This window comes from Calypte anna, chromosome 2 (genome assembly GCF_003957555.1).
Source record: "Calypte anna isolate BGI_N300 chromosome 2, bCalAnn1_v1.p, whole genome shotgun sequence".
In the NCBI taxonomy this organism is placed as follows: domain Eukaryota; kingdom Metazoa; phylum Chordata; class Aves; order Apodiformes; family Trochilidae; genus Calypte; species Calypte anna.
The window spans coordinates 12,506,064-12,533,569 of record NC_044245.1 but is presented as its reverse complement, the minus strand read 5'-3'; the positions used below and the strand labels follow the sequence as shown (position 1 = coordinate 12,533,569).

Below are 27,506 nucleotides of genomic sequence, written 5' to 3'. Positions count from 1 at the left end.
TGGGCGGGCCGGTGACACAGAGCGGGCGGAGCCTTCTACCGCTGCCAATGCGGGTCGGAGGTACGGCGCCTGCGCCGGCTGGGGTGTGCGGCCCGGCGCTGCCCGCTGCTGAGGCACCGAGCCATGTGGAGCCGCTACCGAGCGGCCGGGGGGCTGCTGGGCCGCGGCCGGTAAGCACGGGGAGGGAGCTGAAGGTGGGCGAGTGGGGTAGACCTTCCTCAGCCCTGCGGGGTCTCAGCCCTGCTGCCGGCACTCCTCCGGGGAGGTGACCCGCCGCGGGCCTGGGCGGGCTCGACGTAGCTACCGGCTCCCTCGGAGGACGGGGAAGGCTGTGCCGTGTCCCTGACAGGGACCAGGCGGCCCTGTGCCGGCTGGCGGGGTGCCCCTTTAGCCCAAGGGCAGCTCTTCGCTGCGGAGGCCGGCGGGACACGGGGCTGGGCGGCTGCCCCGTCCCGGCGCTGTAGCAGCGCTGGTGAGGACGCGTTTGTTTAGAGAAGTGTTGTTTCAGGTCTTGGAATCAGAAGTCGTGGAGGTGGAAGAGCGTTCCCGCTAATGAGAGAGCGCTGCAGTACAGGGTAGGCGAGCGCATCCATGGGTTCACTGTAGAGCAGGTAAGCATCGCCCCCCGTTCCTGTCTCCGTTGGTTTCTATAGATCTGTTTTTCCTGAGCTGCAAACGTGCCTTAGTCAGGCTAGGAGTTTACAGGCTAAGTATTTGCCCAGGTGCTCTGGGTTCTCAGTTAAAAAATGGTACAGTAGTTACTTGTAACTCTGCAACCATATTGATTAGGTAACATTAACACGTTCCTGTTGAGACAACCTCTCTAGAGTAAATAAAACACCCCTGTGTTTTTGCTGCAGTTGTGGATCATTCAGAGTGGTCTTCTAAAAGTCCTGATAAGTAACTGAACTTCAGTTTGTGCTTTTTTATGAAAGACATTAAACTAATATTTTACTTCCTAAGCTGCTTTTAATGCCTTTAAGAACCTGAAGTTGAAATATGCAGAACATCTTTTTACTTTGTAAAGGCAAAAGCAGAAAGTAAAGATAATTTGCAAAAAGTGTTAGTGACAGAGCTAGTGGTAGAAATGTGCTCCTTGAATTTTCTTTTGGTGCCCTAACCACAGACATTTGAGTACATGCATTTTCTTTATGCTTCTCATTGAATTGTTCTGGTGTTGATATCTAGAAAAGCATAGTTCTTTGGTTGTACTGTGTTTTAATTGTTTTTTTAATCTTTATTTTCCATTTATATACTTCTTTCTCCCCCCCCAAAAAAACCCAACACAAAACCAAACAAAAAAACCTGATCATCCATCACTTATTTGTTGCAGTCGCACCGTAACACAAATGTTTTCTTCCAATGCAGGTGACTGCTGTTCCTGAGCTGTTTCTGACTGCAGTGAAGCTTAGTCATGACAGTACAGGAGCCAGATATTTACATGTGGCTCGGGAGGACTCCAATAATCTGTTCAGGTAAAACATTAATACCTGTATAGCACATTCTATCTTGACCTTGTGGTTTCTAAATTGTAGTCCAGCTTTGTAACTTGATTTTTCTGTGATACCAAAGCTAACAGTGCTTCCTTTGTGGGACTTCCTCATTTCAGGTTGGAAATAGATGTTGCGAGGTCTCTTTAGTCTGCTGCCCAGAACAGGGTTAGCACTTAATTCAGATGGGGTTCCTCAGATATTTATCCATGTGAAAATTCTGCAACCTCTTTTGGCAACCTCTTCCTGATGTATGACTCTCTCAATGGTATTTTATTTTTAATTTTTCTTTAATAATAAATTGGAACTTCTTTGGTTCAATTTGTGAACATTGTCTTATGTCTTTCCATCGTGCACATTACAAAGAACCTGTCTTCATAACAAGCTCCTTGTAGGTTTTGGAAGGCAGCTATTGAGTCCACTCAATGCCTTTCCTTCTCCAGGCTAAAGAAGCTAAATTTCCTCAGCCTCTTTTCACTGGCATTTGCTTCAGCCCATGACCATATCTATGATTCTCCACTAAACTACAAATTTATCATCATCTCTTCTCCATTAATGAGTTGAAAATGAGACTTTCCGATAAATTACCTTATAGTTACAAGACATAAAACAATTGTTTTAACCATAATCTTCCATGAAGTTTTTCTGAACCTTTTGGCTAAAAAAGAAATGTGTGCAGTTACATCATGAAAACATTTGTCTTGCCTCCAGATACAGAAATGTATAGGTTGTTTTTGCAGATATGGCTGAGCACTCAAGTCTTAAAAACTTGATAATGCTGCATCCTGCTGTATGCTGTGAATTTCTGGACAGTGATAATGTTCCCATAGATAGGAGGAGTAGACAGGAGGTGGGGGGAATTCTCATCAGCAATAACAGCAGTCCTTGTCCTCTCTTGTGTTCTCTGCCTTGCAGTATACAGTTCCGAACCACTCCAATGGACAGCACTGGGGTCCCACATATCCTTGAGCACACTGTGTTATGTGGGTCTCAAAAGTATCCTTGCAGAGATCCATTCTTTAAAATGTTAAACAGATCACTGTCTACTTTCATGAATGCATTCACAGGTGAGTCCAAAGTAAATAATACCACTTGAAATGCATGAGATTTTATTGCAGTAGAGCTGTTTGTTAGCTCTCCTTAATTTTCCTGTGGAGAGACATTATTATTAAGTGTGAATGTTGTGAGTGAGAGTTTAAAGAACTAACAAGGAAAGGCAACAAAATAGATCTTGTTCATTTGTCAGTTAGAAAGCCCCACTGGAAATGTATCTTAATTGTATACAACCATACCTTTAATTATTTATATATTGCAAAAGCAGAGTTTTCATGGTTAAATAATTGTAGCATGGGACTTATGTGTATTCCTTAGTAAAAATGTCATATATGTTTCTTCTCTTCCAGTTACTTATAGAGATGAAAGATTAAATGTAAATGAAGTCAAGATGCATCTCAGACTTTCTAAAATTCTGATCTTTTAATGTTTATTTATATGCAGCTAGTGATTATACACTTTATCCATTTTCAACACAAAATCCCAAGGACTTTCAGAATCTCCTGTCCGTGTACTTGGATGCAGCTTTCTTTCCATGTTTGCGTCAACTAGATTTCTGGTAAGATGTGTTTGGGTTGAGATTATGCAAACCTCAAATTAGAGAACACAAACAAACCCTCAATCTCCCAATGCTTTTATTATCAATTTTTTCAGGCAAGAAGGTTGGCGGTTAGAACATGAGAACCCAGCTGATCCTCAGACACCTCTAGTCTTCAAAGGAGTTGTTTTTAATGAAATGAAAGGAGCATTTGTAAGTTTAGTGAATTTTTATTTTAGGATCTTACATGTGGTAAAGTGACTTAAAGTGTGAGGTTATCAATGGCATTATTGCACCAGGCATTTCCATTCCTCTGTTACAAAAATTAAGACTTCCATAAAGATGAGAATTTGACTTCCAGAAGTGTTGTTTCAGGTCTTTGAATCAGAAGTCATGGAGGTGGAAGAGTGTTACATTGTTATTCTTAAAGTTAGCTTGTTGAAAGTTTGTTTACTTATAAAAGAGCACCTTGCTAGTGTATTTCACTGTAGAATTTTCTTTAAATTGACATGATAGTGTAGCAAGTTTTATCCAAATACATAGGGCCACAGAAGAAAATGTTTATATGATGAGGAGCTCTTGTGTAAGTTAAGTCTCTAAGATTTTATTATTCAGCACCTTTTATTTTTAAAATGTGTTTTGATGACTTTTAATGAAATGTGATGTTTTCCTCTTAAGACAGATAATGAGAGGATATATGCACAACACCTGCAGAATAAAATCCTTCCTGATCACACTTACAGTGTAGTGTCTGGTGGAGATCCATTATGTATTCCTGATCTTACCTGGGAGCAGCTGAAACAGTTTCATGCCACACATTATCATCCAAGCAATTCCAGGTATCTGAAATTTCTGAATACCTTACTTGATTATATAGTGGGTTAGCACTCTGATTATGATTTTGTGAGGGAAAACCTGTAATCTGGTGTTCCCATAGGTATGACTGGCAACTTCAATAACCTATGCTCTCCAGCAGCTAGGGGACAGCATTGAAGCAAGGAATTTGCTTTAGGGAGAGAAGCAAAAGGTGAATTGGAAGCAGGGTCTACTGAGAGATGGGTGAATTTTAGAGCATGTGTTGCTCCTTGATTATGGGGATTTGTTTGGGAGATATTTGTTTACATATGATTCACCTTGAACTCATCTGGATTACGAGGAAGTAGAATATAGTAATAAGCATTTGGCAATAGCATCCAGGGTGTTAATGCAGATGAGCTTAGGGATTCCTATTCTTCTTGAAGTCAACACAGATTAAAGTTATAAAAAGAAGTTACATCTGAATGGCTTCTGCATCTCGCATTACTGTATCAGGTGAGATACTGGAACAGGTTGCCTAGAGAAGCTGTGGATGCCCCATCCCTGGAATTGTTCAAGACCAGATTGGACAGGACTTTGGGCAACCTGGCATAGAGGGAGGTGTCCGTGCCCATGCACAGGGTTTGGAAATGGATTATATTTAAGGTCCCTTCCGAACTGCCAAGGCAGATACTAATTCTGTTGATACTAATAAGGTCTTTTATCTTAAAGTCATCTTAAAAAAAGCTAAAAGTCAGCTTGCTTGCTTGAAAACCTTACTTGAAGATTATATGGAGGAAAATCTATAGTGTCATTGGTTCCTTTAAACAGATTTTTGTGGTGAATCCATTAATCTAATTATTCACTTATGGAACATAACTCCTGTTGTGATAGTGAGTTTACCATCTTTTGTTTTTTTAATAATCCCAAGGATTCTGTTGAACCTGCATTTAAATTTTAGTTGGGGATTAACATTTACCTGAGATGATTCAGTCCAGTGGAAATCAGCAGAGTTTCTTCTAGGTATGGGAGTGTGCTTTGGTAGGCTGACCCTCAGAACCCAGCTGTGCTCATAGATCTCAGGAGATCATCATATTTATACATTATGTGGACGTTAAGAATTTTGTCTTCTGAAACTTTAAACCATAGGGATTCTAGCATCAATTACTAAATTTCTTTTTTTGGACCAGTGTATATTGCTTCAACTAAACAAGTTCTATTTTTTCTAGGCTCCAAAGCACAAAACATGTTGAAAAATATTGAGTAATTTTACCAGCAGATCCAAGGGTTTTTAATATATGGAAAACTGCATGTTTCCTCCTATATAGAAATGAATCACTAGAAATCACATGAAGTTTCTGTAAATTACTGTAAATTTCATGTAAAATCTGACACTTAATCCCAATCTTTCATTTGAAATGCAGATTTTTCACTTACGGTAATTTTCCGTTGGAGCAGCATTTGAAACAAATACATGAGGAAGCGTTGGTAAAATTTGAAAGAATTGAATCAAATACTGACATCCCAAAACAGAAACTCTGGGAAAAGCCTGTAAGTAAAAAATAATAAATTAAAATAAAGACAAACAGTGCACGTCCAATCTTGGAACTGCAGAAGCTGAATGTAATAGGGTAACATTTTAGCCCAGCCTGATAGTTATTTTGTTAAGAATTGTGTGTAAATGAGATGAAGTAATTTTGTTTTGTCATTAAAACTAGGGAAAAACTACATTTACTTGTGAGTTTCAATAATGTGGTGATGGTGTGCATTTGTTTGGTTTTCTTATTCCTAGTTTCCAAGTTCATTAGCATTTGGAGCAATGAGGCATTTATTAATGGAAAGCATTTAGAGCTACTTATACAAGTATTGGTATACCATCTAATGGTTCCTAAACTTCCAGACTGGTGTCAAAAATTACTCTTTTCATTCTCCAACCCCTTCTTCCTACCCACTCCCAGCTTCCTGTTCTTGCTTGCCCTGAAGGTCAAGCATTTCTATGAAATCCAGCTTAGAGAGTTAATCATGGCCATTTTTTGCTCATCAGCTCCTCTGTTCCTCAACCTGTAAAAATTGAGATACCACTCATGTTTTTCTCAATATCCCACATTTGTGTATTTACTTAGGAATATTGAACTTAACCACCAGTATGTAAAACTATTCCATGTCATTGGAAGTAAGATTCTATGAAGATGCAGGCATTAATTTTTTTATTTGTAACTTCTTCTCTGAGTTTAATCTTCATGAAAGAATTTATTATACTTTACAGAGAGAACACAGTGTCACATGTGGCTTAGACTCATTTGCTGCTGATCCTTCCAAGCAGACGACTATCAGCATCAGCTACTTGTTAACAGAGTGAGTGTATCACAATTAAGTTCTGAATCAAAAAATTGTTTTAGAACTTTAAGCAAGACACAGGTGAATATCATGTCCCCTAATCCCTCTTCATAAATGTTAACTTTAAGTTAAATAATACCATGGGAAAGCTAGACAAAGCCTCCTTTAGCAAATGAAAGGTTAATTAATAAGCAGAGGGTTTTTGGGTTTTTTAAAGTCATTCTCTTTACCAGATAGACATAATGAAAATCAGCTGTTATCTTACAGAACTGTTCAGTGGATTAGGCTTTTGGGGTGCTGGCTTCCTGTCTTCAATTTCCTGCTATGTGCCAGCTTTTTTGTATGACCCTACTGCTAACTTTATCTATCCTTGCAGCCTAATTTAACTTGTTCTACTGCGAGTTATAATAAGTGAAAGACCCAGAACTCTTAGCTCCCTAAGGTTTGGTGCAGTGTTGTTCATAATTGGCAATTATTTCTCCTTTGCCCCTTCATGTAGCAGTAATTCTTCTAAAGTGAACTCAGTAATGTTAGATGTCAGGTATTGACAGCTTTGTGTTTTTTAAGAACAACTATTTTTTTTCAGTATTACAGACACATTTGAAACATTCACATTAAGCCTGTTGTCTTCACTGTTGGTTGATGGGCCAAATTCTCCTTTTTACAAAGCCTTAATTGAGTCTGGTGTTGGTACAGATTTTTCTCCTGATGTTGGGTAAGTGTTGCAATTTACGTTTCATCCCTATAACCAGTATTGGAAAAGTTACAAGCTACTATTAAGTTATGGGAAATCCTCTTTCATACAGGCAATTCATACCAAAATAATCTTATTTTAACATTGAAGTTTCTACTGATAAACTGTGAAGCATTCTCAAGTGTAATTTTTTACTTGTCAAAATAATTTGACAGAAGCTATTTTTAAACAAAGTTGTGCTGTTTAAAGCTTATCAGAATGAAAGATGAGTAAATTAAAACACCCTCATTACCTTAATTCATGTGATTTTGTGGGTTTGGGTTTTTTTTTGCCATTAACTGCTATTAATTTGTCATTGCCTCAGTTCAGAAGGGTGTGTGTGCCAACCCTTTTTCAGACTATAGCTTTTGCAGCCAGTCTCCTGAGCTTGCTCTGCACTGCAGACTAAGGGTGGGTGGATTCTCTTCTCCCAGCTTTAGGCTCAAGTGCTCATCATAGTGTCGTAATGTCAGCAGAAAGAAAGCACTTTAGGACATGATTCACCTGATTTTAGACTTGAGGATGACATAAACTGTGCCTTTGTCTCCATTGACTGTCTCGAATGTTTGAGTCGGAAACCTTAATGTACTGCTCTGTTTTTAATGCCTTAGGGTGCTCTGCCTGGCTTCAGCTGTCTCTGTGTGAAGGCACAGGCTCCCTGCAAGTCCTGTTGTGCGTGCCAGTGCCATGGGAACATCTTACTATCACAGGGCAGGCAGTAAAAACCCATATTTAGACACAGTTCTGTTTCAGATGTTCTATGTTTTATCTGCCGAGCCTTCTCCAGGTTGACTGTGTTAAACTGTAAAGTTAATTTAGCTATAATTTGCCTTAGTGACTGTGCTGATGAATCAATCTAGAAGAAGGTTTGAGTCCACACACTGGTATTCCAGCACTCCAACACCTGAGTCTGCCATTTAATTGTTCTGTGATTTTTAGACATGGAATAGAGGATATTTAGGGGTGATGGGCACCTATTGTTTTCTGTTTGTTGGCATTGGTTCAAACTGTTAGGTTTTCTATATTTCTGCAAGTGTCAGTTTTTCTCTCTAAAGATGACCTATTTCAAATAACCCTGCCTGACAGGTTGAACAAAATTATCTTTTTTTTTTTTTTTTTTAAATACTGTTGGAAAATGCCACAAGCATGGAACACTTCACCTTCATGGCTTACTTTACAAGTACTGCTTTAAATGGAAACATTTAAAAGTAAACTTCCATTCATTGGCTTAAATAGAATGCATGTGCTTGATGTTACAGGCACAAAATATTTTCACCTTGAGAAAACAGACTTCCTTACCTGAAAGTACTAATAGATGAATGGGAAGATTAACAGAAAATACCATTGTTTTTTCTTTTTTTTTCTGTGACTGTTTTCCTTTCTCTAGTACCATGTGTCATGCTTTTTTAACAGTGTCTACTACTACAGAAATTGAACAAAAAATTGGTTATAAGTTCCGTTTCTTAACTCTGTGGTAAATAATGGATGTTCCCCCCTTCTGCCTTTGCTGGCAGGTTGAATGCTTAGGTTCTAGTAATTGTCACTGAGTTGAATGTTTTATTCTAGGTTTAATGGCTCAACAAGAGAAGCTTATTTCAGTGTGGGTCTTCAGGGCATTGCTGAAAAAGACATCGGTACTGTGAAGCAGATAATTGCTAGAACAGTTGATGAAGTTATTGAGTGAGTAATGGTGAATTTTTGAGAATACTGTTCATTGTTTTCATACAGTCTTTTACAATTTAATATTAATAATACATAGGCACATCATAATACAGGTGTCTACTTAATAACATGCCTTAAAAATTAATTGCGTTAAAGTGCATGCACTAAAGACGAGCAATATCATTCAATACTCCTAAAACTTGCATCTGCTACTCCCTCTATTGTAGCATATTCATCAGTGTGGCCTTCAGGCATTTGGTGATATTTGCAGTTTTACTAAATGATACAGCTTGATAAAATTATTTTATATCAATTTTAATTCTGTGTAAGACCTTGTGTTATAGAGCTTCCTTTATTGGTGTTATAATTCATTTCATAACTTCATTTAAAGTAATTAGTGTTTATGGATATGGTTTCCTTCTCTCATCACTTCTTCCCAAAGGAAAGGATTTGAGGAAGATAGGATTGAAGCTCTACTTCATAAAATTGAGATCCAGCTGAAGCATCAGTCTACAAGTTTTGGACTTGCCCTGACATCTGTAAGTCTGTATGTGTGCCCATGTGTGACGTTTTTTAGGGATGGATAAGGAAACTACTGTCTGTGTTGTACTGCCTGTGTTAGGGTTGTACTGCTGTAATTTAATTTCAGGAAAATGTATACTAATTCAGTGCTTGGCCTGAAGATTTTCTTGATACCAAAGCTGTATCAAAAAAAAGCTGGTACAGAAAATGTTCCACAGCAGAACACGATGTCTTTGAGAATTCAGCAAATTGTTTGGGCACATTATCTGCAGTGTCCAGTCAGTTTATAAATTAGAGCCACCTGCTGCCACCCATTCTCCATTGTCCTCTGTTTTTTTTCTGCTCTACAGTAACTTCAGTTGCTAAGCAGCAATTTTACTTTCTCAGGTGTTCTGTCTTCATCAGCACAAATAGGCATTCATTCCTTTGACATACAAAGTTAGGTAAAGAAGCAGAGCCCTGGGGTAATGCAAGACCTGTAATTGGGAGAAGCACAACTAAGAGGGATTTCCAGTCAGATTGCCATACAGTGAAACAGACAAATTTGCATATTTGTTCCATAGTAGGGTCTGGCAAAATGTACCTGACATACATGGCCAATACTCTCTAGCATGTCTTCAGATTGTGTGACTAATTCTGTCTGATGAAATATTTGCACGTAATCTCAGTCATTCAATATTTTCAGGTCTTGAAGTTGAGTCAGCTGGTAGGACCTAATTCTAGAACGGAAAGCTCTTAAACAGTTCATGCTTTTACAGACCAGCCATGCAGTATTTGGTATTAATACCCTCATATAGGAGGGTTATATTTCAGTTCACTTCCCTGAGGTCATGTTTTAGAAATTGACCTTGAAAAGGGCCTGAAAGGGACGTAGTTATATGGCTGCTTTCAGCTCATTCATCACTCAGCTTGTACTGATTACTGGTCATTGCCCCAGCCCAGGGGCAATGGGCCCCTGTGCAGAACCTTGCACTTGGCCTTGCTGGACTTCATGAGGTTGACACGGGTTCTCATGCATACCAAGATGCAGATAACATTCCCTTACCTCAAGCATATCAACAATATCTGCAGTCTTGCTGAGTGTGCACTCAGTCCTACTATGTCATTAATAAAGGTGTTGAACAGTATGGGTCCCAATACAGACTCCAATTCAGACAACTGAGGGACAGATACCACTTGTTACTGATTTCCATTAGGATGTTGAGCCATTGAAGGCAACTGATTGCATGCCTCCATCCAGCCAGTTCCTTATCCATCAAGCAGTCCATTGATAAACCATCTCTCTCTAATTTAGTGACAAGGATTTTCTGGTTGGGTTTTTTTGTTGTTTTTTTTTTTTTGCTGGGAGAGATTTAAGTTTCTATGCAGTAGCTGGTATGGGACTATGTTTTGGATTTGTTCTGGTAAGAGTGCTGATAACAAGAGGGATGTTGAAGCTGTTGCTGAGTAGCGCTTACAGAGTGCTTCTCACCTCACCAGCAAGTAGACTGGGAGTGAGACTGGGAACTGGGATTGTTTATCCTGGAGAAGAAACTCAGAGGGAACCTTATCACTCTCTAAACTACCTGAAGGGAAGTTGTAGTCAGGTAGGGGTCAGGCTCTTCTCCTAGGCAACTAGTGAAAGGATGAGAGGGCATGGACTGAAGCTGCACCAGGAGAGGTTTAGGTTGGATATCAGGAAAGCACTTCCTCATGGAGAGGGTGAACAGGCATTGGAATGGACTCCTCAGGGAAGCGGTGGAGTCACTGTCCCAGGAGGTGTTTAAAGGAAGTCTGGATGTGGCACTTGGTGCCATGGTCTATCTGATGTGGAATTGTTAGGTCATAGGCTGGACTTGATGATCTCAGAGGTCTTTTTCAGCATCAATAATTCTATGGTTCTGTAATTCCTTATTTTGCTTTGCTTCCATGTGTAGCTTTTTCTTTACGTATTAAACTCCATTTCAACCCATGTTTTTTCTCACTTGGGCACATCCCACTGTGAGGGGAGTGAGCAAGTGGCTGTGTGGGGCTGGGGTTAAATCATGACACCAAGGAAGTGGTTGTGGCCCTAAGCCTGTCAGTATTCAAGAAGCATTTGGACAACACTCTTTGATAAGTTGCTTATGGAGAACCAGCAGTGAGTTGTAATGACCTGGTGGAAGCCTCATATAAGGAGTGGCTACCCCTATCTCAAGAGTCTTAACTCAAGCATATTCTAAAATAACACTGTTCCTTAAAGCATATTGTAGAGTTTCCACAGAATATATAATAGTTATTACTGAAAAAGTCTGGAAGGCTTTTGATACCTGCTTGTAATTAAAAAGGTAAGAAGAGAGAAGATGGTTTTGACAGTTTCAGTGAATGTGTTTTCTTTATGCTTTTAAAACCCTTTTCTTTCAAATATCTTGGGATTTTTTTCTTTTACTTTTTTCATTTTTCCCCATTTATACAGAGTAGAAATGGAGAAAGTTTTAATCTCTTGCCCTGTGGTGCATTTGAAGAGCTTTCAGTAGGGATCTAAGCAAACAATAGTCTCAAACTAGGGAATAAAACTATAATAAGAAATGTTCCAAAAGAAATATCCTGCAGGTATTTCTGGTTATTTAGTATGTTCTTTCTCCAGAGACCCATTTGTGTTACATACTGGAGTCATTTTATTATACATCATCTCATCTGATACAATAAATGGGTAGACTGTAATATTTAGGTGCTACTTTGTTTCTACTGCCTGGTACTTTTTTCCTTTCTTCCTAGACTGAAAAATTATTTTATGCTGAATGGGAGTGAGTAAAAAATGTTCAGTAGATTTCCAGAATACAATATTAAGATATACAGAAAAAAAATAAAAGGTGGTTTGGTAAAAGAAAGTTAAAAGAAAAATGGAGAGAAGAGGAGAAGGATTGTGATAGAATAGTGTTTTAATATGAACAAAGATTTCTGCTTGTTTTATCCCCTCCGAATATATAAGAACTACTCATTATATGTCTGCTATTCAAATATAAATGATAAGTGGTTTTGGAACTTAGATGCTGTCATCTACACAAATGCAAGTGGATAGTACCACTTGCCTAATTATTCTTTCCCATTGCAGTATATAGCTTCCTGCTGGAATCAAGATGGGGATCCAGTGGAACTTCTCAAGATTGCAGATAAAGTCTCTTGGTTCAGGCAGTGCCTTAAAGAAAATCCCACATTTCTTCAGGAAAAAGTTAAAACTTACTTTAAGGTAGGAAAATCTATGGAAAAAATCTGCAGTATTAATTTTTAAATCACTATTTTATATTTAAAATTAAACTGAAGGCTAATCTTTTATAACTTTTTAAGTGTAAGTGAACAGCAGCGCTTTTGAATGAAGCGTATTAACTTTAAATGATTTAAGTAAAAACTTTGTGGAATGAGAAGCTGTGTGATTGGACATTTAGAAACCCACGTATTAGAACATTGATGAAATGTTACCTTTTAATTGAATTATGGTGCCTGATCTTATAGAAAGACACGTAGGTACTTCCTAATTAAAAGTTCAGATGTGAAGAGAATTATAGGCCTAGTTATGTATTCCTTAGTATTGGCATAGTAAGATTTCTCTTTTTTTTTTTTTTCTTTGAAAAGGCTTTGGTTTTAAGTAAGATTGTTCTGCTGTTCCTCATGTTTACTGAACTGTTGTCTGAATTTTGCTGTCAGTGCTAATTGCTTTCTTCTCTTGTTTGGCTCTCCATACGTTCTACTGGACTTGAAAAATTAAAATGGGTAAAAGCATTAGAACACTGAATAGTTGCAATGCCCTGAATTAGCTAATGCCAGAAAGAAAAAATCCAATGATAGCAGTGCAAAAATGTCTTTGTTTTGTTTGCTTATTTTGTTGGGTTTTTGTTTTCCCATCAAATTGTTCCAAGTTGTTTTGAAAGGCAGTTCTATTACAGGTATCTACCAACCTGTTTAATAGTGAGAAAATGCTGGTTCTCATGTACTGACAGGCAACAAGAAACAGTGACATCAATTGAAATCTGTTTCCCTAAAGGCATTGGGGAGTTGCTAAGGTTTTGGCAGGGAAGAAATAAGGGTGCAGTATTTTTTAGGATTTTCTTTACTATGCAGTTCTGCTGAGGGACTGTGGCAAAAACATGACAGAAGAGGAAGTACTGAGAACAGTTGGAAGTTCTTACAATGTAAGATTATGCACTGTTGTACGTCGTGCCTGGAGATTAATAAAGCAGGAAGGCTGGAAGCCAGGCTGGGAATTCTGTCCATTTTACTCTGCCTGGTTAATTTTGCATTTCCCTCTTTAACTCTGTAGTCAATCAGGCTTTCATTGTCTTTCCACATAAGTACAAGGGAGATAAACTCATAAACCAGAATCCGGTTACATTGTCCAAATTCTTGGCAGTATCTGTCAGTGGCAGATGTTGCTGTTTGACTCCTGCTTTGAAATGGGCAATTTTTGAGGTCACTATTTTTTTAGTAATCTCCCTGTGTTACATAAAATAGAAACTGCTTGCATAATTTTGTTACTAAGGTTCCACAGTCTGTTATAAACAGAGAAATTCAACAGCAGTCGTGACACTTGCCTAATGCTTGGGTATCTCTGGCAGCAAGACTAATGTAAAGCATCTCTGGGCAGGACAAGGCACGCACGTTTTGCATCATATATTCACTTTATGCACTCAAGCTTGGGCAGGTTGAAAGAGGTATTTAATGAAACTCTCCTGCATTTAACCAGGTTGCCAATCTTAGAACATTCTCCAGATAAGACTTATGGCATTGCTGCCCTATAGCCTTATATACAGTTGTTTAACCTTGGTTTAATTAAACTAATAAGTACTATGGGCTACTAAGGGATTCTGACTCTATACCAATAAAGTTTTACAGAAGGTTGTTCATTCTTGTTCTTGTGGTAAGCTGCCTCTCTTCCCCACCCTTGCAGCAGATTGTTCCTTATGAAGTGAAGAGTTTAAATTGCCTGTTTGTGATACCATTGGTAATATGCCAGCCAAGTGATGCACAGTTTTTTATCTTCTGTTGATGAATCAGTAATCTGAAACAAAATAGGAGGAAGTTGGCCTCAAAATTAATAATGCTTTGTTTTGGGATATATTTCTGCAGGATAATCCACATAGACTGACTCTGTCAATGACTCCAGAGGAAGACTACCATGATAAGCAAGCAAAAATGGAAGCAGAAAAGTTGGAAAAAAAGGTCAATGCTCTTTCTGAAGCAGAAAAAAAAGAAATATTTGAAAAAGGTTATCATATTTTTTCATATTTTTATTTGGTTAACTGCTTAAAAATGCAGGTTTTTAGATCCTATTCTGTAGAATATCTTGCATTCTCAGACACTTTCCATCATCTGCTCTGAAAGGGATTTTTTGTTGGAAGTTTGTGTGTGTGTGTGTGTGTGTGTGTGTGTGTGTGTTATGGGGCTACACACTGCAGATTTTACACTACAGCATGTGGCTAGTATATTCCATTACTCAAAACCAGCATGTTCAATGTCTTCAGTAGTGCAGAAGAAAGGAAACAGTATTAAAATATTGATCTGCTTATTTTTTCTCATGTTAACTTGCACTAAATAATAGATGGTTTTCCACCATTTACCTTGAAGCTGTTTGTTATTTAGCATAGGATGTCTACTCCATGCTTCTATAAAATATTTTGTATTTAACCTTTCTAACTATAAATATAATGCTGTATTTAATTTATTCTGGGCAATAACTTAGACTTGGAAACTCTGGGCAGTCATCTAATTTTGTAAGAACAGTGAATGAGTCACAGAAATTGCCCAAAAGGTGGCATTAATCTTCTGAAGACTTGGTACTAGATGGAGGGTAGGGGAATGGAAAATCTGGTGGGACTTTCTACTTATAAAGATAAATTGGAGAGCACTTCGAGGTGACCATCTAGAATCTGAAAGAGGCTGAAATGTAAAATTAAACACAACAATTTCGCTGTATCAGGGTACTGACAAAGCACTTGGAGTAAGAAGTCAGGGCAGTGGGTTAGAAGGAAGCTTTTTACCTGCAAGGTTTGGGTTGCCTGGGTAGGTGTTTGCAGAGCTGGATTGCAGGGCAGGCTAGCAGATGTCCCTTCTTCTGGGTTTAAATTGCATGTTATTGTAAAAAGAATGGGAAGGGGGATTGGAAGGAGAATTTACAACCATACAATTTTCTGTTTGCTGTTTCAACATAATTAATTAGAAGCATTTGTTTTAGTAAAATATTTCAAAGATCCATTGAAATTCTAAACTTCAGACTTTAGTGTTTTTCTGGTCTGCATCACCTCAGTAGGTTTTGACAGTATTTTCACTAAAAGATGAAAATGACAAGCTGGTGTTCTTCTCTTCTTACTAGGTTTGGAATTAATTGCTCTCCAAAGCAAACCTCAGGATACCTCCTGTCTCCCTGCTCTGAAAGTGTCTGATATTGAGCCCAAAATCCCATTCACTGTTCTGGAGACAACACTTGCAGGTTGGTGTAACCACTGTTTCAACCTCAAAAGAGCAACCTGCTGGATTGTTATCTGGCTGCTTGCCCAGCTATTGCTCTTTTTTTGCTCCCTACAAAGCACGTGTACTCCCTGTTTGCTGTGCATAGATACATTATGGTGCTTTTTGCATTGTCTTCCATGTCTGCAGTAGATGGTTTGCAGTGTATCTACTTATGCTTCTTGCCATCACCTCTGAGGGGCACTGTGGGGCTGTTCTCAGCTCAAAGGAGCCACCTGCCCTTCCCAGGGGTCTGGTAGTAGCTCTCCTGATGCCAGCTCCCTGCCTGCTTACTCACTGCCTGCCCTGCCTTACAGTAGGAGGAGTCTCTGGGTTGCATGCTTTGCTGCTCTTGAGCAATCTCCCCACTTTCCAAAAACTTACCAGGGTGCAGCACTACTGGCAGCTTGTGCAGTGAGCTTTCCTTTCTGCTCTCCCTCCCTACCCATCACAATATGATGTACAGGAGCCATGGAAAACAAGAACAAGCCTAAACAAATAACTTGTCCTTCTTCATAACTTCAGTGCAAGTTTCTCCCTCCTTGGCCCCTTGCTGTTGGATTAATAAGAAACAAGCAATTGTAGATCCTGGTTTTGTTACTGTGAAACTCTTGCAGGCAATAGTGTTCTGCAGTGTATTTCTAACAGACACTTTCCTGCAAAATCTGCCAGCAAATGTCAAGTACTACATCATTTTGATAATAAAATTACCTGGTTTTGTGAAAATTCTAATGTATGTATTCTGTGTATATATTCTAGCTTAGAAGAGCATGTACAGTGCAGAAACTGACTTTCAGCAATTTTTGAGGTGATGAAGGCAAAAAATAAGGGAGAAAAATTGAGTTAATCAGAAACAAATGACCATTCCTCTATTTGAATACCTCTGAATGTTACCTTCTGTTGGCCTCTGTCAACAGAATTCTCTCAAAATTGTCCAAGAATCCATTACCTTACTGTAGACAGAAATAACAGAAACCTTTCAGTCCAGCTTTGAGTACAGTGTGCAGGGTTTAAACAAGAAGTGGCTCTGAAGTGCCAGCAAAAAATAACTCCTAATATGAAGTTCTTGTAATAAATTTTCATTTTTATATGTTTATGTAGAAAGCTGTTAGTTATTCTTTGCTTTTGTTTGTTTTTGGTTTTTTTATCCCTAGCTGATGAAATTCCTGTCCAGTACTGTGCTCAGCCAACCAATGGGGTGGTTTATTTCAGAGCTGTTTCCAGCTTGAACACACTTCCTGAAGAGCTCAAACCATATGTGCCACTCTTTTGCAATGTCATTACAAAGTAAGAGGTTTACTTTCTTAGAAGTTAAAGCAATAAGATGTAATACAGCTTACTGAAATAATACTGCTTTTAATAACTTAAACTGTTCTTATTATAGAAGGGAAATGCTTTTTAGTTGGTGTCCTGCAAAAGCAGTTGTCCTCTCTCTCCCCACTGAGTTGCCAACTCCTTGCCTCTTCCCACCAATCTCTGCATTGTCTTGTTCCCTAGTGTAAACACAGGCATTTCCTGAACAGATTTGGAGAATTGGTATAAATGAAAAATAGTCAAGCAGAAATTTATTTTTTCACTTGGATAGATTTTTCTGTCTAATTTCACCACATAGTCACAGGAACACTGACCTCATCATAGGGGAAAAAAGCTGCATAGGGCAGAACAAGTCACCTGGGCTGGGAAGAATCTGTTCTGTTGTATTGATAAAAACTGACTTTGTCTTGCTGCCCTAGTTCCACATGGATGTTGGTAGCAAGGCTGTACACAAAGCACACTATTTTAATACGTAACTTTGAATTACCAGAATGCATTAATTGAAAATTTTGGTGTATTATTATTTTCTTTTTTAAGATGTGAAGAACTATGTCTGCTTGATTATGTCCCAAGTTTTTTAGCTGATGAATTAGTACTGGCCTGAATCGTCTCATTTGCAAGTGGCATATGAATCCTGGTTTTCGCATACACTGCAAATAAAAATAAATCTCCTTTTTTTTCTTTTTTCTTCCCCAGGATGGGATGTGGAGCCCTTGATTACAGGGAGCAAGCCCAGAAAATAGAGCTAAAAACTGGTGGGATGTCTGTCAGCCCACATATAATTCCAGATGATTCACACCTGGATGTGTATGAACAGGTAAATTAATAATAAACTTCAAGACATTAGACTTGAAATAACAACTCTGTACTTAAGGGTCAGTCAGGGCTTCCAGGTAGAGGGTCAGCTAATGTACATTGAAAACCTTGTTTATAACAGGACTTGTGCCTTTTTGTGTAATAGATAAATTTGACAATTACTGTAACTTAGTACTTTGCTTTAAGGGGAGTGCTTGATGTAGTTATCCATTTTAAGGCAGTACTTCACTAGCATCTGTCACCATAGTTTTAAATGCTGTAAAAATTTTTGGTAGCAAAGGTAGAGTACAGAATGGTATAGTGCTGTACATACAGGTTACTGTAAATGTGTGTGTGTCACTGTTAAGGTGTTTCAGAAACACAGAAGGTTTGCAAGATCATTAGTTCTTAGTATTGGGCATACCAGTCCTAGCAAGATTCTCTTCAAGATTATTTCAGACTTGCTAGGGCCTGCTGTTGTGGTTTGCTCCCCATGGATCATAGAATTGAATTATGGAGACTTTTCCAGAAAGGTGCACCCCCAGGACAGTTTTATTTGTATTTAATTTTTTAAAATAAGAAGTTCTGTTTCTGAACTGCTGCTGGCTGTTTAGAAGAAAGAATCAACAGGCTTTTTTTTTTTTTTCTGTGAAGAAGAATCATATTTCATGCCCACTCTGATTTTAGTGTCATTTCCTGCATCACAGTGGGTTTGTGATATGTAGGAGGCATCATCACATTGCTTTCATAAGCAGTAATTGTTCGTTTCTCAGGCTATTGCTTTGGTTGTCTTATGTGAAGGTATTTTTGTGTGTGTTTTGTTTTTATCTTTAGGGTGTGCTCTTTTCATCTCTCTGCTTGGATAGAAATCTTCCAGACATGATGCATTTATGGAGTGAAATATTTAACAAGTACAGTACATTTGGTTTCATTTGTTTGGTTTTCTTGCATGTGTTTTGGGGTTCTCTTTTTTTTTTTTCCCCCCTTTTCCTCAAACCGATTTCTTAGAGATTCTACTTCAGGATTTCCTTTTACTATAAGTTTGAATGATCCTCAGTTTCTAAGCCTATGTATTAGATCATTTACTTGATTATGTAGTGGATTAAATGGAGAACTAGCAAAGCTAAAAGCTCTAAAAGCTCTTTCTTGAACTTGGAATGTTGAATGATTCAGTATTATAAATTCCACTGGTGTGCTTTTGCATAAGACCTGCAGACCTGATTCTACTGTTTTTCAGCCCCCGATTTGAGGAGGAAGAACATTTTAGAGTGTTGGTTAAGAAGACTGCCCAGGAGCTGTCAAATGGGGTTCCAGACTGTGGGCACTTATATGCCTCTATCAGAGCCAGCAAAAACCTTACACCTTCTGGAGAACTGCAAGAAATGTTCAGTGGGATGGATCAGGTGAGAAGTTAATGGCATCCTGCAGCATGGCCCAAAACTTTTGACTTTGGAATCACAGTGCTTGTTTTCACTGATTCATTGTGTTGGCTTTATCTGTTGTCTTTCTGCCTTAATTTCCTGCACAGGTGAAGTTGATGAAGAGAATAGCAGAAATGTCTGATATTAAACCAATACTACGCAAACTGCCACGCATTAAGAAGTATTTATTAAATAGTGACAACATCAGGTAAGTTCCAGCTACAAAGAAAAACAGCGTTTTGGTTAAAGAAAGGCCACGGCCTCTGAGTTTCTTCATGTGCTTCAAGTGCTGGGGCTTAATGAAATGGGAGGTCTGTGGAAAAACTACACAAATGTTATTAGTTTAAATTCTCCTTGCTTACAGAGTGGTAGCTATAGCATATTTTGTTAATTTTTTAACACATAGGAGAAACCTTTGGCAAGTTTCATACACAACTGTTGTGCCAAAGTGTGTAAATGGCTTCAAAAATCTGTCTCTTTCCTTAAAGAAGACCATTAGACAGATACTATTATATTGTATTGTAACAGTAGAATCCAGTTTGTTTGGGAATTTTTTCTCCTAAAAGGAAGAAGGCAAAATTCTGAAGTCTTTTCGCATGTAATGGTGTTAATTTTCTGATGCACTAGTTCCAAAAATGTCAATTTGAAGTCACAGAAGTTCCAAAATTTTGTTTACAAAGCATAAAATGATTAATAAAATCAGGGAAGTCATTACTGTTTCAAATCCTTGGCAATTCTGCCTGTAAGGAAAGAGTACAGTGAAAGTTAGCTTCTTCTTAAAACTTCTGATGTAGCCCTGTCCTGTTACAGAAGTGGTTTAACAGCTAGTGCTGTGGTTTAGATCTGAAAGGGGTTTTGGACAAGCAAAAGAAAAGCAATTGGACTAGGCCTTTTATTTTTTTTTTTACTTTTTTTTTTCATATCAAATACTAGATTATGAGTATTTGGCTTTTTCTGTGATAACGATTATCATTGACTGCAGAGCTAATATTCTGATGATTTAGCAGAAAATGTTTGTAAAGACAAAGTGGTAAAATTACAAAGGACTGTCTGAAAACACAGCAAGATATTGAAAGACTTTATGTATTTTAACAGATGCTCAGTGAATGCAGCACCTCAACAGATATCAGAAGCATCTAAAGAAGTAGAGAAATTTCTAAAGGGCATATCTAGAAGTAAAAAGGAGAGAAAACCTGTTCGTCCTCACGTGATTGAGGTAAGAGATTACTTCATTTGTGATTAGGGATCAAATAAAAATGGTTTGATCTTGTGTAAAAGACCACTGTGCAATTGGGAGATCATTTGGACTTGGATACTATGCCCATACAAAGATGTCTGAAGAAATTTGCAAGTCAGCTCTGTCATAAGTGATGTGTGTTTCCAGAGTGGCTGTCATCACCTCAGTGCAACAGACAATAAATAGTAATCCTGTAGATCAGCTGTTGAGCCTTGCCCTAAGGTTACTGCTTTTGTATGGGATGTGGAAAAGAAATTTTTCATTTCTTGGTTGCATAAAATCAGAATTTCTTTTTTAGCTAAGCTTTACTTGAAATGTTGGCCAAAAGGAAGTAGGGCATAGCGTGCAATTTCTCAGTTGTATAGGAATTTATTTCATTATCTGAGTGTTCAGGACATTTGGCACAAAATGTACTTGGCTCAATAGAGTTGACAAAGGATTTACTCTGTCAGTATGTGTATCTGACTTAATTTCTGTTGAGACTGAAATAAGCTCCTAATTCCCTACCCTTGAGGGAAATGGTAGTTAGAAAATTTCTGGGCCTCATTTAATCTGTTTCTTGGTGTCATTCCATGCCAATTTACTCTTGAAAGAAGGTTCATTTGGCATTTGCTTAGAAATTAAAATATAAAATGTTAATTGAGTAATTTGCTAGTATTTGTGAAGACATGGTCTGATATTTTCAAACAGGTTTGAGTGGTAGGGGTTGCATTTGTAGTATTCTTGGTCTAACTTGTTAAATCATCTTTTAATATGAAGACTGGATCTCTTGCAGAAATCTTCAGAAGTCAAACCTGTGGGAAGTGAAATGCCTACTGGTTTGCAGATCACAAGGAAACTAGTGAATGTAAGTACATTAGTGGTTGGGGATATTGGTATTACAGGGCTGTTACTGATCACTAATGGACCATCTTAAGCTGTTACAGATTCTCTTACTACTCAGAAGCACACCACTGAAACCTAACTTGCCCTTCACTTTCACCCTTTTGTTTCTTTAAACTGGCAATCAAACTTTTGTCACCCTTTTTGTTATCTTCCCTTAAGTTCTGGCATGAAGGTAGTGTAGCTAACTCCACAGTCATGCATGGAGGTAGATACTCTCTTGTGCTGTCTCTTCTAAGTGATGCTTACTTTGTTTTTTAATTCAGAACCAGGGTCATGAAGTGTCACTTCCAGTTAGCCCCTTCATTTCCTTTCTCTCCTCCCTAAATTACTCTGAATGTGAATGACACTTGACAGGAGAGCATCAGTGACACAGAAATGAAAATCTGTTAGGCCAAAGGAGATAAGAACAGCTTAGCATACTCTGAGCTCTCCTTTGAGAAAGCAGGGAGAGCTCAGCCCACATTTTTGCTTGCTGACCAGCAATGTTTACACTGCTGCACTTGGCCCAATCATCTGGAATTGAGCAAGGGGCAAGGGGCTTGGTCTCTGAAGTTTAGAAAGACTTGGGAGTTTTGAAATGGGCTCCTAAAAGCTATGGAGGTATCTAAGGATCTGATCATGCTTAAATAAGCATACAAGCAGGTGTTGTGTGTGTGGAAGAAATGCAGATGCAAATGCTGCAGAGGCCTGGACACATGAAGAAGTCTGGAAGTTTTGAAGTGAAGTTGTAAGGAAAAATCAAGTTTATTGCAGGGATGTTTGAGCAGAAATTCTTGTAGATACTGCTGTCCATAAAAAGTTTGCACTTTTTTTGAGTTAATTTCTGAGTCTGTTTTCAATATCTAAAATTGACTAGATGGAGTGAAATATGGTGCAATGAGCATACACTTACATGTACATACAAGTGGAGAGTTATGAACACTTGTTTCAATCAAAGTAAGGACGTGGCAGGGAAAGAATGCTGAGCAAGTCTTTGGCAATTGTAGAAGGGCTGCACAATTGAGAAGCTGCTATGCGAGGGTGGGTAGCTGATGTACAGTGTCCCTGTATTTTAGTTGCCCAGGGCAATTCTACATGCTGATTTGCAGCATGGGCACAAGTAAAATGTCAGTAATAGCAGTGCAGGTCAAGTGGCAGCTTTAGCATTTGTGTGTCTGTATGTTTGGTAGATTTTCACAGTTCTCAAATAAGACAGAATTCTCAGATGAACAAATTGTCTCATCTCTGCTAACTGTGAAAACAATTCATTTTTCTCTTAGGATCCTACTTTCAAACCATGCCAGATGAAGACCCATTTTGTGCTTCCCTTCCCAGTGAACTATATTGGAGAATGTATTCGAACAGTTCCCTACACGGCTGCCGACTACGCAAGGTGGGAAACAGAATCAGCAGGGAGCTTCTGTATGCATTGCATAGCACAACTAAAATGGAAAAATCTGAGAATGACCACAGAAAACTGACTGTCAGTAGAAAATGCTCTGCTGTGCTTTTGTCAAAAAATCTTTACAGACCAACTTTTGCATGGCTATGTCCAGAAATGCCCTGTTTCAGAAAATGTGAGATTAAGTAGCAAAGGGATGCTGTCTCCTATCTTCTGCATAAAGAGCCCTGCCTACTTGGATGTGTCTGAGCTGGCAATCCTATTGCACATAACAAAGTTGAGGAGACTGCTTTTGTATGTCATTACAGTGAAATAATGGCAATAGTCAAGGAATTTTCCAAAGCAGTTTCATTCTTAAATGGTGTCACATTATTCAGCTGTTATCAAATATCTGAGTATTGTTACTGTTGTAGATTATGAGAAGCAATGAATTGCAAATGGAGATCTTTTCTGACTTTCCTATAAGGCTGAGAGTATTACTGTTGTCTAGTTCATGTAACATCTCTGCTGTTTGTATTTGTCTCATTACAGCCTTCGAATTCTTGCACGATTGATGACAGCTAAATTCTTACACAGAGAAATCAGAGAGAAAGGAGGGGCTTATGGTGGAGGTGCTAAACTTAGTCACAATGGCATATTCACTTTCTACTCCTACAGGTAATTGTAGGTTAATTCTTTCCCTCTCATGACAGAGAGGACCACTGACTGCACGTAGTTTCTCTGCTTTTGCATTAGTTGTAGCTCTCTTTCAAGATCAGGTGAGATAAAAAGACTGTTGAATAACAAAAAAGTGATTCAGTGCTAATGATGTTCATATTAGTTGCTTAAATTTTATCAGTTTTGTTGATCAACCTTTCCTTGGGAAAGCCTGACATCTCTGCTGGTAGCAACTGTTGTGCCTTTGTACTTAGGTGTTTACTATCCAGTACCAGAGTTGTGCAAAACTGCCTTTCTCTTGTTTCTTCCTGGATTGAGGAGGCCTTAAAAAAGGGAATTCAAGCCTATTCTAAATTTGAGATCAGTAAATAGAATAATGTTCTCTAAGGTCATTTGGTGACTGGGTGAAATTATCAGAGATTCAGGAGAAAGTGCTGCTGGTGATAAGCTAGAATTGCTATTTTGTCTTTTCTTTTTTTTTGCCAGTCCAGAACAGGTACCTGGTATTGGTCTTACCAAAGACTGATGCTTACCATTTTCTTTCAGGTGAAATTTCAGCTGCAGTTATTAAAAACTAGCTATAATCCCCACTAAAAATGTCATGTGTCTAGAGTCCCAGCTTAAATCATTTTGGTAGACTAAAGATAGTGCAGCACAATGCTTGGTTGGGATTCCTAGATAAAATTTGAGCAGCCTTGCCTCTCTGTAAAACTTAAACATGGTAGGGCTTGTTTTGCTTAGTATTTCAGTAGTTGTTAACCTGCTGCACCTGTTTTACAGAGAGCAAAAACAAGAGTAGCGGGAAAAACAACTTGGAGAAGATAAAGCATATCATAAATATTACTGTTGTTGATATTTAATGGCAGTTATGCTTACTAGACTGTTGCAGTAAACTGGTGCTTTATTGTAAATAGTGCTGTTTACCATCTTTTTAAAATACCAATTCTCTGCACGTTGCCTCATAATTACTTTTAGGCAACAGAACTCGGTGTATCTAAAATTCCAAATGTGCCTGGTTCATAAAACTTCTTTCTTCTGAAAACAAAAAAAAAACCCCAAACCACTTTTTTGCAAGCAAAAATAAGTTTATCATTTGGTTTAATCCCCATGTATGTGTGTATATTTGTGTGACACATAGTAAGTTACAAATGAAAGGAGAACAAAGCAATTGCATTATTTCATTTTGTAAAACTAGTTATTAATTTTTTTTTTTCTTTCTTTCTTCCTTTCTTTCAAGAGACCCAAATTCGTTGGCCACCTTGAAAACGTTTGAGAAAGCAGTTGAATGGGCCAAGTCTGGAGAATTCACAGAGCAAGATATTGATGAAGCTAAGCTAGCAGTATTTGCTGCTGTAGATGCACCAATAGCTCCTTCAGATAAAGGTATATTCTTGCCAGCCTCCCAGCATTGCCAGTATTTATAAGTTTAAAGGGAAAAAATAGTTCATAAATAACAGAAAAAGTTTGATTAGCTGCAGGATAGGATATTTGTACCTTGCAGATGTATGACCATTGTAGTTTGAGTCAATTCCCCTCCCTTTCAGAAATACCACATACATTCAGTCTCTCTGCTGAAGTTTTTGTATTCATACTGTTCCTGCGTGTCTGTTGAACGCATCTGAAGATGAAGGTGGATTAAAGAAACAATTTTAGTCTTCAAAAGGGCATTAGATGCAAGCAAATAAAAAGAAATACTGGTCTTCTGATTGAAAAAATGTTTAAGTGGCATGTTCTGGACACAAGTATGCATACTGCCTGTGAAGGTGTCTAACCCCTAGTGTGTGCTTTTGAAAAAGTTAAAGCATAGAAGTCTGTCTACTGTGGTGGAGGGTGTTATCTTCTTTACATATCTGCATACTTATGATGGCTTGGTAGTATCTTCACATCTTTTCTGTTTGCTCACACGTTGCTTTGCTTTCCTTTCCTTACATTTACCCCCGCCTCCTCCATTCTCATCTTACCTTCAGTCCAAAGTTTACTAAACTAGAATACATTCCTCTCATGGATAAGTGAATTGTATTGACACTAACTTATTATTAAACAAGAAAACTGAAAATGATGCTGACTTCAGCTGATGGAACTTGGTTTTCTTCTGGGCAATTAAAAACAAAAGTAGTCAATTTTAGGTGCCAGTGCAAGTGAAATGCATACATATTGACTTGCGTTTTGTGAGAGTAATGATTTATATTCTTTGATATTTGAACACACATGTAAATGGAGCTGTAGCAAATCTAGTGAATGAACAGAACATTGTTCAGTAGCTCTGGAAGCTGTTGCAGAGAGAAATGCCTGTCCCTTCACATTACTGTTATTTTGATCATTGGGCCTTGCATAAGGACTTGAAGAACCTTATCTAACCTTGAAAGTCAGCCCGAATTTAGGCTGGAGATGGAACTAATTGACAGCTGTCCTCCCAAGCCTTTTTTCCCCTGGTAATTGTTTGCATTAAAAAAGCAGCTTTATTATTGTTTTGGAGTTCTCTAGTTGCTTATGGCTCCATGGTATTAGGTTTAGTATTAAAATACTGCAGGCAAGTGTTCTAAAAAAGCACTAAAGCATTTGCATGTAGATCTCTGTGTGCAGTACAAAAAGGTTATCAAACCTTTGTCTTTCATGTGTATTAGGACTGATATAGAATATCATTAGTCTCTTCCTAAATAGAAAACTTATTACTACCTCAGAAAATTACTTAGTTTCAACCTTGGATATTTGATTTAGTTAAATACTGTCTCAGAACAATAGTCTGTGTCCTTCCCTTGCAGCAAACATACCTATCTTAATTTGCACTTGTTCACATACTTAGCAGTAACTGAGATTCCGGTACACCCATCCAGATGTGATTTTCTAGGGCTTTTTGTTTCTGTTTTTCTTAGGAATGGATCATTTCTTATATGGGATTTCAGATGAAATGAAGCAGTCACACAGAGAACAACTTTTTGCTGTCAACAGTGATAACCTAGTTGATGTATCAAACAGGTAAGTCTGAGCTCAATTTAAGAAAATGTTTACTTGAAAAATAGAACAAATACCTAATCTGAAGAAGAAAACAGTTTGTGAAAGTTACCATAATAAAGTTCTGGGCTTTCACCCCTTTGCCTTTTGTACTACTTTCTCTATTTGATTTTGAAACCTAGAGACAGAAATGTTAATTATATCCTGCTTATACCATTTTAGCAGAGGTAAATTCCTTCTGCGATCTGGGTGTGTGGGAGATTGTTTTACTTTTGAAGGATCCAGAAACTTTCTAGGTAACAAGTTCACTCAGACATCCCGTTCCTGGCCAAATGAGCTGGTTCTTCCAGACTCGTAACATTTTGTGCTGGTACAGACTTCAGAATTCCCCTACTGAAGAAAACAAGGCTAAGAAGTTCGGCTAGTAAGGGCAATGACTTTAAATACTTGTAGTGATGACAGGGGGAGAAAAACACTAAATCTGAAAGATGCTTAAAAGCAAACAAGGGATATGTATCAAACAATACTTTTTCCTGGGATGGGAAAATTCTTAACTTGTTTAGCAGTTACCAATAACTGAAATCAGAGGCTTCTCATTTGTTTGTTTAATTCTTGCAGGTATCTTGCAGTTGGGAAGAGCACTCGTGGTCAAGCTGTACTCGGCCCAGAAAATGCAGATATCACAAAGGATCCTTCATGGGTCAAACGATGAATTGCTGCTGAACATCTTAAATATTCATCGCTGCTTTTAAGTGTCCAACAAACTAGTTAAAAGCAGTCCTTGTTGAAATAACTATGTGATGAATTTTCTAACCATACAGTATTGAGAGCAAGAATGATTTGCTCTGTTACAGCAAAGCCAGACCATAATATTTTACTGAAGACTCACTCCTCCAATTGCATATGAATACTATAGAAATTAATTATTTTTGTATGTGTAAAATTCCATAGTTTTAAATGGTGTTTGTTTGAAATTATGTCTATGTTGGATATATAAAAACTGTCTCTAATACTAGCAGATTCCATTCTTTGGTGTGATAATTCCAACTTCCATTACATAAGCCACCTACAGATAGAGAGGAGCTTTGTGACAGTACATTCCACCTTGCACGAAGTAGTGACTTGTAAGTGTAGTAGCAAATCACTACTGAATCAGTGTACAGCATATTTCAAGTTAAGCTTTTTGAGTTTGGTCAACATTGTCATAATTTGATACTAGACAGAGAAAGGAAAGGGCAGTTGCTTTTTTCCTTTACCAGCGCAGACAGAGAAATC

At 38.1% G+C, this 27,506-nt stretch overlaps 1 protein-coding gene across 1 annotated transcript; it reads left to right on the top strand.

Moving 5' to 3' along the window:
• Nucleotides 1-71: 71 nt before the first annotated feature.
• On the top strand, nucleotides 72-27,249 carry PITRM1 (pitrilysin metallopeptidase 1). Its single transcript, XM_030446498.1, has 27 exons — nucleotides 72-170; nucleotides 509-611; nucleotides 1,369-1,475; nucleotides 2,406-2,557; nucleotides 2,988-3,102; nucleotides 3,198-3,294; nucleotides 3,760-3,920; nucleotides 5,301-5,427; nucleotides 6,143-6,231; nucleotides 6,800-6,928; nucleotides 8,513-8,626; nucleotides 9,051-9,147; nucleotides 12,204-12,338; nucleotides 14,213-14,351; nucleotides 15,456-15,572; nucleotides 16,744-16,876; nucleotides 17,600-17,720; nucleotides 18,533-18,609; nucleotides 18,936-19,101; nucleotides 19,227-19,327; nucleotides 20,215-20,335; nucleotides 21,132-21,203; nucleotides 22,501-22,613; nucleotides 23,154-23,279; nucleotides 24,517-24,662; nucleotides 26,153-26,255; nucleotides 26,850-27,249. The coding sequence occupies exons 1-27, from the start codon at nucleotides 124-126 to the stop codon at nucleotides 26,941-26,943; spliced, it is 3,102 nt and encodes a 1,033-aa protein (XP_030302358.1). The 5' UTR covers nucleotides 72-123; the 3' UTR covers nucleotides 26,944-27,249.
• The last annotated feature ends 257 nt before the right edge of the window (nucleotides 27,250-27,506 follow it).

Excerpts from the sequence above, each read along its gene's own strand:
- PITRM1 (XM_030446498.1), top strand. The coding sequence starts at position 124 with ATGTGGAGCCGCTACCGAGCGGCCGGGGGGCTGCTGGGCCGCGGCCG. Across the intron at positions 612-1,368 it reads ATGGGTTCACTGTAGAGCAG|GTGACTGCTGTTCCTGAGCT; the intron begins GTAAGCATCGCC and ends CTTCCAATGCAG. Across the intron at positions 12,339-14,212 it reads AAGTTAAAACTTACTTTAAG|GATAATCCACATAGACTGAC; the intron begins GTAGGAAAATCT and ends ATATTTCTGCAG.